This window comes from Prionailurus viverrinus, chromosome B4 (genome assembly GCF_022837055.1).
Source record: "Prionailurus viverrinus isolate Anna chromosome B4, UM_Priviv_1.0, whole genome shotgun sequence".
Lineage (NCBI taxonomy): Eukaryota > Metazoa > Chordata > Mammalia > Carnivora > Felidae > Prionailurus > Prionailurus viverrinus.
The window spans coordinates 136,020,349-136,035,123 of record NC_062567.1 but is presented as its reverse complement, the minus strand read 5'-3'; the positions used below and the strand labels follow the sequence as shown (position 1 = coordinate 136,035,123).

Sequence of the window (14,775 nt, the reverse complement as noted above, 5' to 3'; positions counted from 1 at the left end):
GTCTTGCATTCCTGGAGCACGTATGACCTAAAACATGCCCGTGAGTCACGTGGGATAAAAGTGTGGGACGCAGACCCACATGAACGGCACCCTGCCCCTCCCGCGGGCTTGTGGGGCAGCCCTGGCAGAGACCCCTGCCCCCCGGGGGAAGGGATCAGCCGTCAGCATGTGATACTTTGAAATATACGTAAAACGTACCGTCCTAAGCACCCTTGGGTGCAGAGTTCAAGCTGCGTTCTGTCCGTCCGCACTCGGGCAGCTGCCATCACCCTGAGGCCCCCCGGAGCCCCCCTTGTCCTGGCTGTGCATTTCCCGGTGCCCACGGAAGGGGAATCGCACAGTACTTGGCTTCTCCCTCTGAGCATCGTGTGGTCCGGGCTCGTCCATGTGGTGGCGGCTGGTGGTACATTATTCCCCCGTGAGGCCGAAGCCTGCCCCGCCGTGGCTACAGAGCACGTCTGGGACCGAGAGTGTTCCCTGCCTTGGCGCTTCAGGGCACGTGCCCGGAAGTGGGGTGGCGGGGTCACGTGGGGCTCCGTGATAAACCTTTTGAGGAGCCACCTGCTGTCTTCCCCTGAAATCTCTGATATCAGGCGGCGCTTGCTCGCGTAGGATGCGGTTTGGGGGGGACACAGGCGTCCGGCCCCCATCCTCACGATCTGCTTCGTTGCAGAGGGCCCCACGGTGAGGCCGGCCGGCCGGAAGGCCGCCCCGCAGACGGCACCCCCAGGGCCCGGAACCGAGAGGGAGGCCCCGTTTAGGAGGCGCAAGAGGCACCCCGATGAGCCGGGCCGGTTCGCCGTCGCCCTGGTCATCATCTACCGGACCCTGGGGCAGCTCCTGCCCGAGCACTATGACCCTGACCGCCGCAGCCTCCGGTAAGGCTTTCCTAAATTGCCACCCGGACGTCTGAGGACGTCACCCCGTGACCCTGGTGCAGGGCTGCAGACCGCTACCTGCGGTCTCCCGGGGACAAGGTTCTGGGTCTCCGGGCGGGGCCTTCCCTGGTGTTTCTGCCGGGAGCGCCCCCTCGCCAGCACACACCCCGCTCGTGCCTCGATGGACACTGTTGCTGCCCTGCACTCTGCAGCCCGGGGGACTGTCCCCCCCGCACCCGTGTGCCCCGGGCCGCCGGTGGTCCCCCTTCTGCCTGGAGAAACAAACGCCGCTCACGGGGACTTCATGGCCCCCCTCAGAGCTGGGCCGCCACCGAGGCTTTGCTTTCCAACCGTCGTGTCATTCTCCACACGTGTCCCTGGCTCCCCGGTGTTCATATTCCTCCTCCTTCGTGGCTGGAAGAGATTCTGCCGTGAGGTGTAATTATTCCGAGCTCCGGTCGTTTCCAGGGCTTCCGTGAGGCCAGCGACACCCTCGCACACACCCCTTCTTTCTCTTCATTTTAATTTATTTTAAAAAATTATTTTTAATGTTTATTTATTTTTGAGACAGAGAGAGAGACAGAGTGTGAGCAGGGGAGGGGCAGAGAGAGGGGGAGACACAGAATCGGAAGCAGGCTCCAGGCTCCGAGCCGTCAGCACAGAGCCCGACACGCGGCCCGAACCCATGAACCGTGAGATCGTGACCTGAGCCGAAGTCGGTCGCTCAACTGAGGCACCCAGGCGCCCCATCTTTCTCTTCGTTTTTAAATGTCCGAAGTCCACCTCTGACCCAGACGTGCCGCCCACGTCCCCCACGCCTGCCCTGGCCGTCGCTGCTGCCTGGCCCGGGCCCTTCTCCGGAGCAGCGGCTGAGGCTCCAGCTCTGCCCTCCTGGGAAGACGTCCGCCCCGTGTGTCCCTGGGGCGTGTCCTGGGGGACAGGGCTTAGACGAGTGTCTTCTGAGTGTCTAACCCTGTGTTCCCGCTTCGCCCCCCGCCCCCAGGTTGCCTAACCGGCCAGTCATTAACACACCGGTGGTGAGCGCCGTGGTTTACAGCGAGGGGGCCCCGCTCCCCAGCCCCCTGGAGAGGCCCGTCCTGGTGGAGCACACCCTGCTGGAGACCGAGGAGCGCACCAAACCCGTCTGCGTGTTCTGGAACCACTCCATCACGTAAGGGTGACGCGAGGAGTCGGCAGCCACCCCCACCCCCAGAGTTCTGCGTTTGGCGGGGGGGTCATTGCTACAGCCCCCAACACTGTTGGCAGAGTGTCTTACGGGGCAGGATGCGCATCCTGGGGGTGTCAGAGTCCCCAACACAGTCCCACATACGCACGTGCACATCTGTGTGTGCACGGATGTACGCGGCTAGGAACACAGACAGGCACCCGTGTGCACCCGTGCGCACAGATGCTCACAGACTTCCCCCGGGAAGGTCCACACAGAGACAGCGCCGTGCACCTGTTGGACTCTGGGATCCGGCAGCCAACGAGTGCCTGATCGCCTCCAGACGAGGCAGGGGCTCGTTCTAGACGCGCATACGAGGCAGGAGGCAGAGACCGGGCCCACGGCCCCTTCCACCGACAGCAGAAAGTCCCAGATGTGTGTGTGTGGGTTGGGGGGGGGGGGGCATCCTTTTAACAGCCAGCGGTCCCCGACCTCGCCTGCCCGCCCGTGAGATCAACCCAGCTGCCGCTGGGGCTGCTTTTACCCCTCGGAGGCCATACCCCCCCCCTCCCCCGCCTCCATGCTTGAAACGAGGATGGAATTTTGTGCATCTGGGGGTTTGTTTCTGCGCCTCGCGGACATTCCCTAACGTCGTGGTTCACGTGGATGGAGAAGGTGTCCGCCAGGCAGGGCTCCAGCCGCGCCGTGCTGGGAGCTGGTCCCCAGGGAGAGCCCTGCAAGGGGCTCCCCCTGGGCCACGGGCTCGGCTGCACAGAGACCTCGTGTCTCCTTGATTTCCCAAATTCTGGTTAATGAGCAGCCAGCATCGTGTCTGGAGTATAATAGACGCTTGGCTCACAAAAAGAGAAAGAAGGACCCGCTTTCACCGCGAGGGAAGCGTGAAGGTCTGTTTGGCGTGTGTTAGGCACGGCAGTCTCTCATGGTCGCCCGATTGAGTCCCAGCAATTAGCTGTAGCTCTAATTACACTCTGGCTGCTTTCTGTGGCACCTATCACCCCCAGATCTTAGCGCTCTTGACAAACTGGTATTAGCCTTCACATCCCATTTCACAGGGGACTAAACTAAGGATCAGAGAACTTACTTGATTTTCCCAGAGTCAGGGAGGGCAGGGCGCTCTCTGAGCCTGAGACACGCCTGTAGCAGCCCGTAGTCATCTGGGGTTTCCCGTCAGTAAAACAGGGCTAATAATCGGCCCCTGCTTCCGGGCGCTGCCGCAAGACGTTGTGCAATCTGCAGATGAGAGCGTAAAACGAACGTGAGACACTATTTCGTAAACCACCTAGACTCAAAAGAAGACTGAAGTACAAAGCGGCCATTGTAATAACCACTATTATTTCTGACAAAAGGGGCGTCCGGTGGCCTCAGACATCCCCATTTAAGTTTTACTGCGAGATGATGCATAAACCACGAACTTCAGAGGGTAGAGGCACTCCCCCGCCACGAGAGGGAAGGGAGAGTGTCCACGTGGTCGCAAGCGCTGCTGTCCTCCTAGAGGGTGACCGTGGCTTCTGTCTCCGGCGACGTGAGGATGCCGCGCGGGCTCCCACGGGGGCAGCTGGGCCTCGGAGACCCCCTGGAGGAAGCAGCCGTCTCACGCCTGCCTTTCCTCTGCAGCATCGGCGGGACCGGAGGGTGGTCGGCCAAGGGCTGCGAGCTTCTGTCCCGGAACCGGACCCACGTCGTCTGCCAGTGCAGCCACACCACCAGCTTTGCCGTGCTCATGGATGTCTCCAGACGAGAGGTGGGCGCGGCCCCCACGGGCAGCCCTGCCCACCTGGCGAGTGTGTCCAGGGATGAATCCCTTTGCACAGCTAGCCTCCCCCCAGACCTGCCCCCTCAACGAGTCCTACCTTCCCTCCCGGGCATCTCCAACAAACCCAGTCCACGGTTAAAACCTGTGTTTGGGGGGGGCTGGCCAGAGTCTGCCAGGATTTCCAGAACAAAACTCCTTGGAAAGAGTTTTCAAAGAGCCCGGCTGTAAATTAAAACCCACGGTGGGAGACCCTGAGCCTCAGACTGAAGAAGGCCCTAGAATATCCCCTTACTTCAAAGCAGGATTCTCCATGTTTTTCTACCCCACTTTATTTTATTTTACTTTATTTATTTATTTTTAATGTTTATTTTTGAGAGAGAAAAGGTGGGGAGGGAGAGAGCGCACATGTGAGCAGGGGAGAGGGGCAGAGAGAGGGGGCACAGAATCCGAAGCAGGCTCCAGGCTCCGAGCCGTCAGCACAGAGCCCGACGAGGGGCTCGAACCCGCGAACCGCGAGATCGTGACCTGAGCCGAAGTCAGACACTTAACCGACTGAGCCACCAGGCGCCCCTATAAAGTTTTTTTTAATGGATATTTATTTTTGAGAGACAGAGACAGAGCACAAGCAGGGGAGGGGCAGAGAGAGAGGGAGACACAGAATCGGAAGCAGGCTCCAGGCTCCGAGCCATCAGCACAGAGCCTGACGAGGGGCTCGAACCCACAAACCGTGAGATCGTGGCCTGAACTGAAGTCAGACGCTTAACCGCCTGAGCCACCCAGGCGCCCCTGTTTCTACCCCGCTTTAAATTTTAAGGGAGGAAAGAGCCGGCTGGCCGGAACAAAGCGAGTGTCTCCCGTTAGCACGAGACACGCGTGCTGGCCCCGGAGACTCAAAGGAGGGGGCTCGGTCAGGAGCCACGAAGGCCGGCTAATGTTTAACCTCCTCGCATTTTCCACGGCCTGGGAATGCAAGCCGGCCTCTGCCAGCCTGAGGGTGGATGGGGTGAATAGAGCAGCAGGCCCCCCAGCAGGCATGGCAGCGAGGTCAGCCTGGGCCCGGACGTGTGTGGACGTTGGTGTCTCGGAGCCACAAGGGAGGCCTCACCTGTCACCTTTGTTTCAGACCTGGGATGTGTCCTGGGAGGCCAGGCCGTTGTCCCTCCCGAGGGCCCTCTGGTGTGCAGGGGACCAAATTTGTGTCCCACTGTTGGGAGGGTAACAGCCGTGAGTTGCTGCTGATGGCGGCCAGGGTGACAAGAGGGGAGGGTGTGTCCCCAAGGCTTCCCCTGACCGTGGAGCTGCTCTGAGCAGGTGGCACTTAGGAGCAGGGAGCCCTGGGTTCTGACCTGGAGGGGGTGTGTTATTAGTGGCCCTTGTCCACCTAGGGGCGGGATGGGGGGGACCTCCCCGAGCCAGGAAGCTGGGCACTGCCAGGAGCAGACTAACAGGTGGGGAAAGCCCAAGTTCGGTGACATGAAGTCAAACGGGAATAGGACTCCCTGCTCCCTGCCCCGGTGCCTCAGGGCCAGAGCCCTCTCGACAGCCGGACGCGGCCTCCGGGCCTCCCCAGTGCTGCACCTGCACGGGCCGCAGAAGGAGAGAGCCCTGAGCCCTCAGCGCCCCGGTCCCAACCCTGTCCCGGCTCCCAGCCTTACCTTGGGTGGCCCGGTTCGCAATTCTGCTCGAGTTGTGAGTTCAGAGCGCTTTCCGGAAGTTACTGGAGAGCCGAAGCTGGTCGTTTCCCAAGTGCCGAGACTCCGCCCGGGCACCGGGCCCTGGACAAACGGCCCGTTTTGCAGAAGCACAGGAGACAGTTGCAGTCCGTGCCGCTGGGGCACATCTGCCTGCTGCGTGAAGTGAGGGTCTGTCTGGAAGAAGTCCCTCTCGGCTCAGAATTTGGGGCAGGCGGGCTCCGCACCTCCTGGAGAGTCGGATTTACGTGCGAGGCTTTCTGTTTCATCTGCGCTCGTGTTTCTTGTGATGGCAAAACACACACAACACAGGTGCACTGCCTTAGCCACGTTTAAGTGGACCGTCCGTTCACCGAGCTGTGCCCCCACCACCCGGTCCCCTTTTGCCCCCCACCCCCCAGCGATTCATTTGGCTTTTGTCCTCAGTTCTTCGCCAGCCTGGGAACCACGTCACGGCCGCGTTGGTTCCTGTCCGTGATAGTTGCTACGTTAATGAGCCTTTACTGTCCAAAACCTCCATCGGAGCGAGGCCTTACGTTCTCCTGCCTCGCCCCACCTGCCCGCAGCACGGGGAGGTCCTGCCCCTGAAGATCGTCACCTACGCTGCCGTGTCCTTGTCCCTGACCGCCCTGCTGGTGGCCTTCGTCCTCCTCACGCTGGTGCGGACTCTGCGCTCCAACCTGCACGGCATTCACAGGAACCTCATCGGGGCCTTGTTCTTCTCCCAGCTGGTCTTCGTGATCGGGATCACCCAGACCGGAAACCCGGTGAGGCCCCTCTGCCCCCTCTCCTTGCGGGTCCCACCCTTCTCCGAGGCCGGGGCTCGTAACTCGCGAAGGAGCGAGGGGAAGTGGCCGCAGCGCAGACGCTGAGTGGGTTGGCCTGGAGGGAGGAGGGAGAGTGGGAGGTGAGCTGAGGCTAGCGGGGGCCCAGGGCTGGTGGGCCTTCTGTAGGACGCGAGAGAGCTTAGCCCCCGACACGTCGGGGTGGAGGGAGGGACGGCCTGCCGGCCTCGGCAAGGTCCCCGGGGGCTGGGGTGGGGATCAGCCGACGTGACAGGTCGTAGGGAGAAGCACAGGGAATCTTGGCGGTTTGTGGCTTAGGCAGCGCCTGGCTGGGGGCAAAGCAGTTTCCCGTTTCTACAAAGGGGACTTGTAGAACACCAGGGTCACAGCACAGCATGCCCACGGGGGGCACGGGTGGAGGTGTAGGCTGTGTGCCCAGGCTCTACACACACGCCTGGGCTTACTGGATCCCCCCGGGGCCCCGGGAGTTGGGGGCATCCCTTCTCACAGGTGAGGAGCCAGGACCCGAGAGCTTGAGGGGCTGTCCGAGGCACACGGCACGCCCTGTGCGTGTTCCCTTGTGTGTCCGTCACAAAGTGGGGACCCTGATAGCCCTGGGGAGACGCGAGGCCAGCTGAGCACCACACGTGCAGATGCAGCGAGGGCAGGAAGCGCACAGGTTATTCTCGCCTGACCCCGATCTCTGCCAGGGCGAGCCGTGAGCCCTCACTCTCTCTCACTGGGCCCTTCCGAGGGCACCGCCACCAATTGTTGGTGACATGGGGGCCGCTTCTTCATTCCCCTTGCAGCAGGGACCTAGCGATTGTCACTCTGTCACACCCACCAGAGACCCGGATCCCACAGGCCCTCCCGTCCCTGCCCGTGGAGCCCACCTTCCCGACGCGGACGCAAATCGCGGCTCATGAGTTTCACGTGCCCAAATGGTGCCATGGTGGCAGGTGGGGGGCTGGGCCCCGTTAGGGAAGGGCTGACCATGCGGTGGGAGGGGTCCAGGATGAGTGGGGACGGGTTGGGTGTCGACCGGAGCCCTAGGGGCCACGCCAGGCATTGTGCTGTGGAGAGCCATGACCGGGGCTGCGTGGCGGGAAGGTGACCGGAGGGCAGAGTCACAGCCAGGGTGGGGTTGTTTGTCCTGCGTCCACGGGATGGAGGCCTAGCACCAGGACAGCAGGCACGGGGTGGACGGCGGGCGTCGGGGCCAAGTGCACAGAGAGACCGGAGGGAAGGTGCCTTAGGTCTCCAGAAGGGGGACAAGGAGGGGAGGATGCCACCAAATGAGAGGGACACTCGGTGGCTGGCCACGCCGCTGGGGGCTGGGGAGAGTGTGGAGAGGTGCGTGGGGAGGCGTCCCCGCCCGTGACAAAGAAATGTATGCGAATGGGCCAGCCCTAGCGGAGGAAGAAGGCGGCGTGTATAAAAAGACATAGAATGTTCTAGCCCACTGGTCAGAATGTTCTAGCCCACTTGCATGCCTGGGCTCCTCCTCCTCCTTGTTGAGACCCCCTCAGGCGGCCCGACCTCCTCAGGAGGAAGGGCGGAGGTCGAGGCAGGGTGTCACAGGCAGACAGCCTTGAAGGCCTCAGGGACTTCGCGGCGGTGACTCATGTAGCAGCGGGCCCGGCAGAGGACAGACCGCAAGCATTTGCCAGCCTGCCCTCCAGGGTGCCCCTTGGACTGGCGGGAGGAGGTCCCTCCCCCAGGGTGGTGCCGGGCAGGGGTTTCTGGGCATCCGGCCGGGCAGGTGCGCCTCTGCCCGAGCGCAGGTCCTTATCGGCGCATCAGACAGGTGAAGGCTCTGGGTGGGAAGCCACATGACTCATTCCAAGCCCTTCAAGCGTGCCCTTGAGTGGTCTCAGCAGCGGGGAATGTGGAGTCGGCGGGGCCGCACCTTGCAGCTAAGTAGCACGTGTGAAACGCAGGGAGGCCGCCCGCTCATTTCGAGCACTGACTCATCCCCCTGCCAGGAATGAGCTTTCGGCCAGCGGCGCACTGGGGCGCCGGGAGGGCAGGAGTGCCAGCCGCACGTAACTAGGGGCCTGGCTCGGCGCCTGGGTTTTATGGGGTTTCTGCAAACTCGCAGGCCCATCTCTGGGCGAGGTGTTTCATCTCCCGGATCACTGGCAGGTTAAAATGATTTATTGTGCATTAGCATTTTGTCCGTGTTCTGTTTCTGCAGAAGTCTGTGCGTGTAGAACCCCGTTAAATTGTGAAATGTATTTCTAACAATTTTTTTTTCAAAAGGTGGTTTTTGTGGGTTTACTTTTCACATTATTTAAGGCAACACGCCAGCCCACCTCATTGTCCTTCCTTTTCTGAGCCAACTGTGCTCTGCATGTGGGGCACGCTGGGGCTGTTTGGTGTGGGGTTCCCCTGCCCCGGGCTCACCCTTGGCATCCCGACAGCCCTGCCCATCGCTAAGGGCAGACTCTCCGGTCTCCTGACTCTTGAGTCAGGCAAAGCGCAGGATGTCCACTCATAACCTAAGATGCTGTGTTTCCTTCTTTGTCCTGTGTTTGACGAATGTAAATGCTAAAATCGTTTCCTCCCACGTCTCCGGGGTTCAGAAGAACCTGGTCTGTGGACGTTGACGTGGCAACGGGCGTCACTTATGTGCCCAGCCGGTCCGTGCTCTGGTGAGCTCCCCACGGGGCACACCGAGCTGGCACCTGAGCTGAGCAGCCTTCAGTGTGGGTCAGGGTGGTGGCCCTGTGTCTCCTATGCCTGTGTCTGTTGGGTGGGGTGGGGGTGGGGTCTCCCTGGGACCCCTGGGAACCTGGGAGCTTGTGCTGATGGGGCAGCAGCCAGGATTGGACAGAATGGGGCGGACTGTGGCCTGGGGGAGGGGTAGTCGTAGCCCTGTAGCCTGGAGTCGGGCCAGGAGGGGCACTGCTGGGTGTGGGTGGGGCCAAGAGGGGTGGGATCCTGGGTGTGGGTGGGGCCGAGAGGGGCAAGGGCTGGGTGGGTGGGGCCAAGAGGGGCAAGGGCCGGGTGGGTGGGGCCAAGAGGGCGGAGCCTGGGGCTTTCTCTTCTCGCCGCTTTCACAGTTACCCTGTCCGTAGCGCCTGACCAGCTTCTTAGGACCTGGCCGGGCACCTGCCCACATCTCGCAGCCAGCCGGCCTCGGGACCCCTGGCCAGTTCAGCCCCTCCCTGTGAGGCTGCTCTGGACCAAGGCACAGGGCTGTTCAAGGTCCCTCCTAGAGCACCTCGCACTGCACTTTCACTGGTGGCCTCAGAGACTTGACTCCCTGTGACCAGTGTCCCCAGCCCCTCCCTGATGCTGCTTTCTTCCCATTTGAAGGGACACGGGGCTGGCTCACCAAGGCCTGGAGAGGCCGGGATGCTGACCCTCGGCTGCCCTGTGGAAGTTGGTTTTCTCCTCCCACTGGTGGGGGGGGGGGGGTAGCCCTGCCCAGCTGAGGACTGAAACAGAGCAAATACTCTCGTCTCTGTTCTTTTTGGGAGGCAGGAAGTATACGGCTCCGTGAACTCAGTGCAGGCAGGATGAACTTTTTATCTGCCAGGTCACGAAGCGTGGGGCCTCCCCCTCCCTCTGACCACACCTGCTGGACCCTGGAGACCCACACAAGGGTCCAGGGCGGTGGGTGACGGCCAGCATCACAGCCTGAACCGCTGCCTCTGTGCTTCTTGAACTTTAAAGCCAGTGTCACGAACATGCAAGTCTCCAGCTTCAAATGGAAACCCTAGAGGCTCTGCCTACCGTTCGCCCCCTGGCTGGATGGCTCCAGGCACCGATCTGGGTTGAGGAGTGGGTCCCCCGAGGCCCCCAGCAGCCTCACTTCCTGTCCTCTGTTCCACGGTGGGAGCCTGGGGCGCTGTGACTGTTCGTGCCCAGCCATTCCGGGTGAACCAAATAGAAAAACCAACTCACTCGGCTTCCCTTCTCAGACCTCCGTACCCTCACGTTTGCAAAGTGGTGTGATTTGGTCACTAGCCCCCCCCGCCCTGTGCCCCTTTGGCCCTCGGCCCCAGGCGCGGCAGGCGCGGGCTCCCGCGGGGCTGGCACTGAGCCGCACTCCCTTCCGCACAGTTCCTGTGCACGGTGATCGCCATCGTCCTGCACTACGTCTACATGAGTACCTTCGCCTGGACCTTTGTGGAGAGCCTGCACGTGTACCACATGCTGACCGAGGTGCGCAACATCGACGCCGGGCCCATGAGGTTCTACTACGTCGTGGGCTGGGGCATCCCGGCCATCATCACAGGTGAGGACTCGAGCAGCGGCCCGGCTGGGGTGGCCTGGACAGGGCACCCGCCACCGTTTGGGGAATCCGCGTGGCGCTGCCGACACAGGTGCCCGTGTCAGGTGAGCCCGCGCCCCCGGGCCCAGGCGGACGAGCCCTCTGGCCCACTCTGCCTTTGGTACCCAGCTCGACTGGCCCCCAGCGGAGGAGCCTCTGCCCTTGGGTCTGCACACACACGAGTGTGAGCCTTCGGCGCCTGCTGCGGGGGTGGGCTCCCTGGGAGCTGAGGCGGGTCCGTTCGGGCTTCCGTCTGTGGCCGCTGACACACAGAAACTCCACGTCCGCCCGCTGTGTGCACAGCTGGGTGTGGATGTGTGGTCTCTATGTAGCATGTACGTATGTGTGTGCGGTCTGTACGTGGAGTGTGTGTGCAGGGCTGGGAATGCCTGTCCCGTGATCACGCGCCCCCCGGGAGGGGCCTCTCCCGCGCGTGGCCCTCACCCCCTCCCCTGCTGTCCAGGACTCGCCGTGGGCCTGGACCCCCAGGGCTATGGAAACCCCGACTTCTGCTGGCTGTCCCTTCGAGACACCCTCATCTGGAGCTTTGCCGGGCCCATCGGAACGGTTATAATTGTGAGTCCGGGAGTTCCGCAGAGCCCACGATTCTCGGGACGTGGGAAGTGGGGTGCACGGGCTGGAGGCGGTTTTGGGGGCCAGCGGCTCCTCAGAGTGGCCTGTTGGGCGGGAAGGCCTGATCTCACGGCGACGAGGCCTTGCCCTTAGGCCTGTGGATTCCGGGTTTCCTTCCACGTCCAGGTCCACGGTGAGGCCGCCCATTCCAGCCTCTCCTCGAGATGCAGGCACAGACCCTCCAAAGCGTTTGGTCTTTGGAGATCTGTTGAAGTGATACCCACGAGCTGGCCTCCTGACTTTGGTGTTTTTGGAACTTTTTTTTAGGTCAACACAGTCATTTTTGTCCTGTCTGCAAAGGTGGCCTGCCAGAGAAAGCACCATTATTACGAAAGGAAAGGAGTCGTGTAAGTGGGCGCCCACACTGACCCCTGGGGCAGGTCTGCACGCCCAGCAGAGCCCCCGGAAAGCGCCCGTCACCCAGCGGCCAGGCCCTCGGCCACTCCCCAGCTTGGCCACTGGGGTGGCCTGGTGGGTGGGCAGGGCAAAGTGGGGAGAGGCCAGGGGCGCTGGGGCGCATTGTGGAGGAGAGGGAGGGGGGCCCGGGGAGAGGGGCGCGGGGATCCCGGAGATGTTGGGGCAGAGGACCCCGCGGCCTTTGGTGGTCCAGACGCTGAGGGCTGAGGGAGGAGGGGCAAGCGATGAGGCTTGGGCTCTGTCCCCCTCACCCGGGTCATGTTAACAGATGGGGATGGAAAGGGGAGGGACGATGACAGCGGGTGGGGGGAGGTGCCGAGGTGCAGGGCAGGACGCAGCAGAGTGGGGTCAGGCAGGGCGCGGTGGGGGGTGCTCTGGAACTTTCTGGGTCGGTGACGACGGTGATGTTGCGCCCCGCAGGAGTGGAGAGGTGGCGGGTGCTTTAAAATGGTTTTGGGAAGGAAGGGAGGGAGGGTTGGACCAACGGGCGCACCCCTGTGGAGGGGAGGGCGGGACCGAGAGTCACTCCCGCCCCTCCCCCCGGCAGCTCCCTGCTGCGCACCGCCTTCCTCCTGCTGCTGCTCACCAGCGCCACCTGGCTGCTGGGGCTGCTGGCCGTGAACAGCGACGCGCTGACCTTCCACTACCTGTTCGCCGTCTTCAGCTGCTTGCAGGTGGGCGGCCGTCAGGGTGAGCGGGCCAGCCTTGGTGAGGCCACGGGTCACTTGTGCTCCCTCCCGTCTGAAATGCCCAGAGGGCGTCCCCGGGGACATCCTTGACCCAGCGTCCAGGCCGTGTCCTTGCTCTCAGGACACACGGGGCCACAGCAGGGCGGTGTGCCAGGGGTTACGGTGAGGCCTCCCCGCACACGGTCCCGCCCCCCAAGGAACCTGTTGTCGCCAGCCCAGCTCTGCCCATGGGTTCCTCAGGGACCCCCCCCCAGGGCACCGTCCTTAGCCCAGCCAGTGCGGGGGCTCATTCTCCCTCCGCAGGTTAGAATAGCTCCCACTTGTGTCCTCAGGGAGGGAGTTGGCCATTTAAGTTCACACCGAGGGCTTCCCAGTAAGCTGACTGAGGATGTCACATTGGGGACACGGGTGGCCTGGCATGGGGGGGGGGGCCTTCCTGGCCCTTGGCTGCCCTGCCCTGCTCCCCGGAGCAGGCAGAAGCCCTGGGGAGGGGCGGCGCCTTGTGCGTTCCCAGGCAGGTGGGTGGGCAGTATGGCGGCCACAGGACACTGGCTGCTTGCCCGAGGGCCAGTCCCTGCCCTGACCGGCCGCCCCTCCCTCCAGGGTCTCTTCGTCCTCCTGTTCCACTGCGTGCTCAACAGGGAGGTCCGGAAGCACCTGAAGGGAGTCCTCGCCGGGAAGAAGCTGCACCCGGATGACTCGGCCACCACGAGGGCCACCCTACTGACGGTAGGTGGTCCCCAGGGACCCTGCGTGGGGCCGGGGGTCCTTGTGGGTGTCCAGACCAAGCGTTAGACACAGCTGCATGGTCTCGGAGTCCCTCTCAGAGGGGGCATCACAGAACCCCCTTGGAGAGTGGCACCGAGCCTGACGCCATCCCTGATGTCCTGGGGAGAGAGCACAGGGTCTCTAGATGGGGTCTGTCACAGTCACAGCCCCACTTTTCAAGGTCTCAGAGGACAGGGTGGGACCCCAACGAGAAGCTGTTGCTGTGGGAAGGAAGCCATTCCCTGACCACCGTGGGGGACTGGGGATGTGCTCTGTGCCCAGCAGGGGCACAGTCAGGGTGCTGGCACTGGGGCTTGCCATGGGGACAGGGCCATCCTCTGTACCCCGGTGGCCTCTGCTCTGCCAGTGACCGTGTCCCCTCCCCCAGCGCTCCCTCAACTGCAACCACACCTACAGCGAGGAGCCCAACATGTTCCGCACGGCCCTGGGCGAATCCACAGCCTCGCTGGACAGCACCATCAGGTCAGGCTGGAGCCAGGCGTCCTCGCTCGTCTTGGGCGGGGGTGGGGGGGCAACTCTCGGGGCAAATGCAGGCTGCCAGGCCAGCTGGAAAGGCCCCGGCCAGGGTGCTCTGCTGTTGTAGTTGATGAGTTTCTCCGTGTGTTCTCGGGGTCTCTCATGGCAGAGAACCTTCCAGAGCCCCACGGGGCCATCTTGGCATATGCCGAAGGTGCTCAGTGATGTTGGGTGGCCATGTCGTGCCCCTGAGTGATGGTGCTGAGCCCACCCTCTTATGCTCTCTAGGGACGAAGGGGGCCAGAAGCTCAGCGTGTCCTCTGGGCCAGCGCGGGGTGGCCATGGGGAGCCAGATTCGTCCTTTGTCCCCAGGAGCACCAAGAAGCCCCACGGTAGGTGTCCCCTGGAAGCCGGTCCCCCATCAACCTGGGCATCTCCCTCCCGGGTGGCCATGGGTGACAGCTTCTTGCTGGCTCTTGTCTGGCCCACGGGCCTCACGGTCACTGGACGTGCAGCTTCGAAGAGAGTCTGCTGCGGCCGCATCGCATTCAGAGGGTTAGTGGGGAGACGATTTCTCCCCAGTGCCCGGGGCCCAGCTGGCCCCATTCTGCCCCTGGCCTGAGCCTCTGTTCCTCTGGTCCACCCTGCAGGCCACGATTCAGACTCGGATAGCGAGCTGTCCCTAGATGAGCAAAGCAGCTCTTACGCCTCCTCACGCTCATCGGACAGCGAGGACGACGGGGTGGAGGCTGAGGACAAGTGGGATTCGGCTCGGGGCCCTGTCCACAGCACCCCCAAAGGTGAGCCAGCGGGGCTTAGCGAGCTGGGGGCTGGGGCGTCCCAGGATGCAGCAGCCTGGGAGGGCAGCGGGGGCAGGGGGGCGGGGTGCTGGCCGGGGGAGGGCCCTGTCCTCAACATCTGCAGAGCAGAGGCAGGGAAGTCTGGGGGGGGTGGGGTTCTCTCTGGGGACCCCCGCTCCAAGGACCGCACAAGCTGGCCCCCCCCCACCGTGCTGCGGGTGCCGGTGTGAGGCTCCAGAGTGTTGGGGTGCCACGGGGGGATTGCAGCCTGGGCCCCTTTGCTGTCAGGGCCTTTGCTCCCTGAGCGCCTGGAGGGCGCGCCCCTGTCAGGCCTGCAGCTCCGGGAGGACCGGGCCACTTAGGATGCAGGCTCCCCACGGAGGGACACCGGGGAACCTTCTAGGGGGTGTATGTAG

At 63.1% G+C, this 14,775-nt stretch overlaps 1 protein-coding gene across 2 annotated transcripts in view; it reads left to right on the top strand.

Moving 5' to 3' along the window:
- The window catches only part of CELSR1 (cadherin EGF LAG seven-pass G-type receptor 1), a 138,528-nt gene that overhangs the window by 120,005 nt on the left and 3,748 nt on the right, over positions 1 to 14,775 (top strand). For both annotated transcript variants that reach the window (XM_047865869.1, XM_047865870.1), the window contains exons 21-32: positions 674 to 878; positions 1,882 to 2,049; positions 3,679 to 3,805; positions 6,075 to 6,275; positions 10,365 to 10,539; positions 11,039 to 11,151; positions 11,476 to 11,555; positions 12,173 to 12,299; positions 12,918 to 13,043; positions 13,471 to 13,565; positions 13,848 to 13,951; positions 14,210 to 14,359. In XM_047865869.1, the coding sequence (XP_047721825.1) occupies positions 674 to 878; positions 1,882 to 2,049; positions 3,679 to 3,805; positions 6,075 to 6,275; positions 10,365 to 10,539; positions 11,039 to 11,151; positions 11,476 to 11,555; positions 12,173 to 12,299; positions 12,918 to 13,043; positions 13,471 to 13,565; positions 13,848 to 13,951; positions 14,210 to 14,359 (1,671 nt within the window). The remainder of the gene's footprint in view (positions 1 to 673; positions 879 to 1,881; positions 2,050 to 3,678; positions 3,806 to 6,074; positions 6,276 to 10,364; positions 10,540 to 11,038; positions 11,152 to 11,475; positions 11,556 to 12,172; positions 12,300 to 12,917; positions 13,044 to 13,470; positions 13,566 to 13,847; positions 13,952 to 14,209; positions 14,360 to 14,775) is intronic.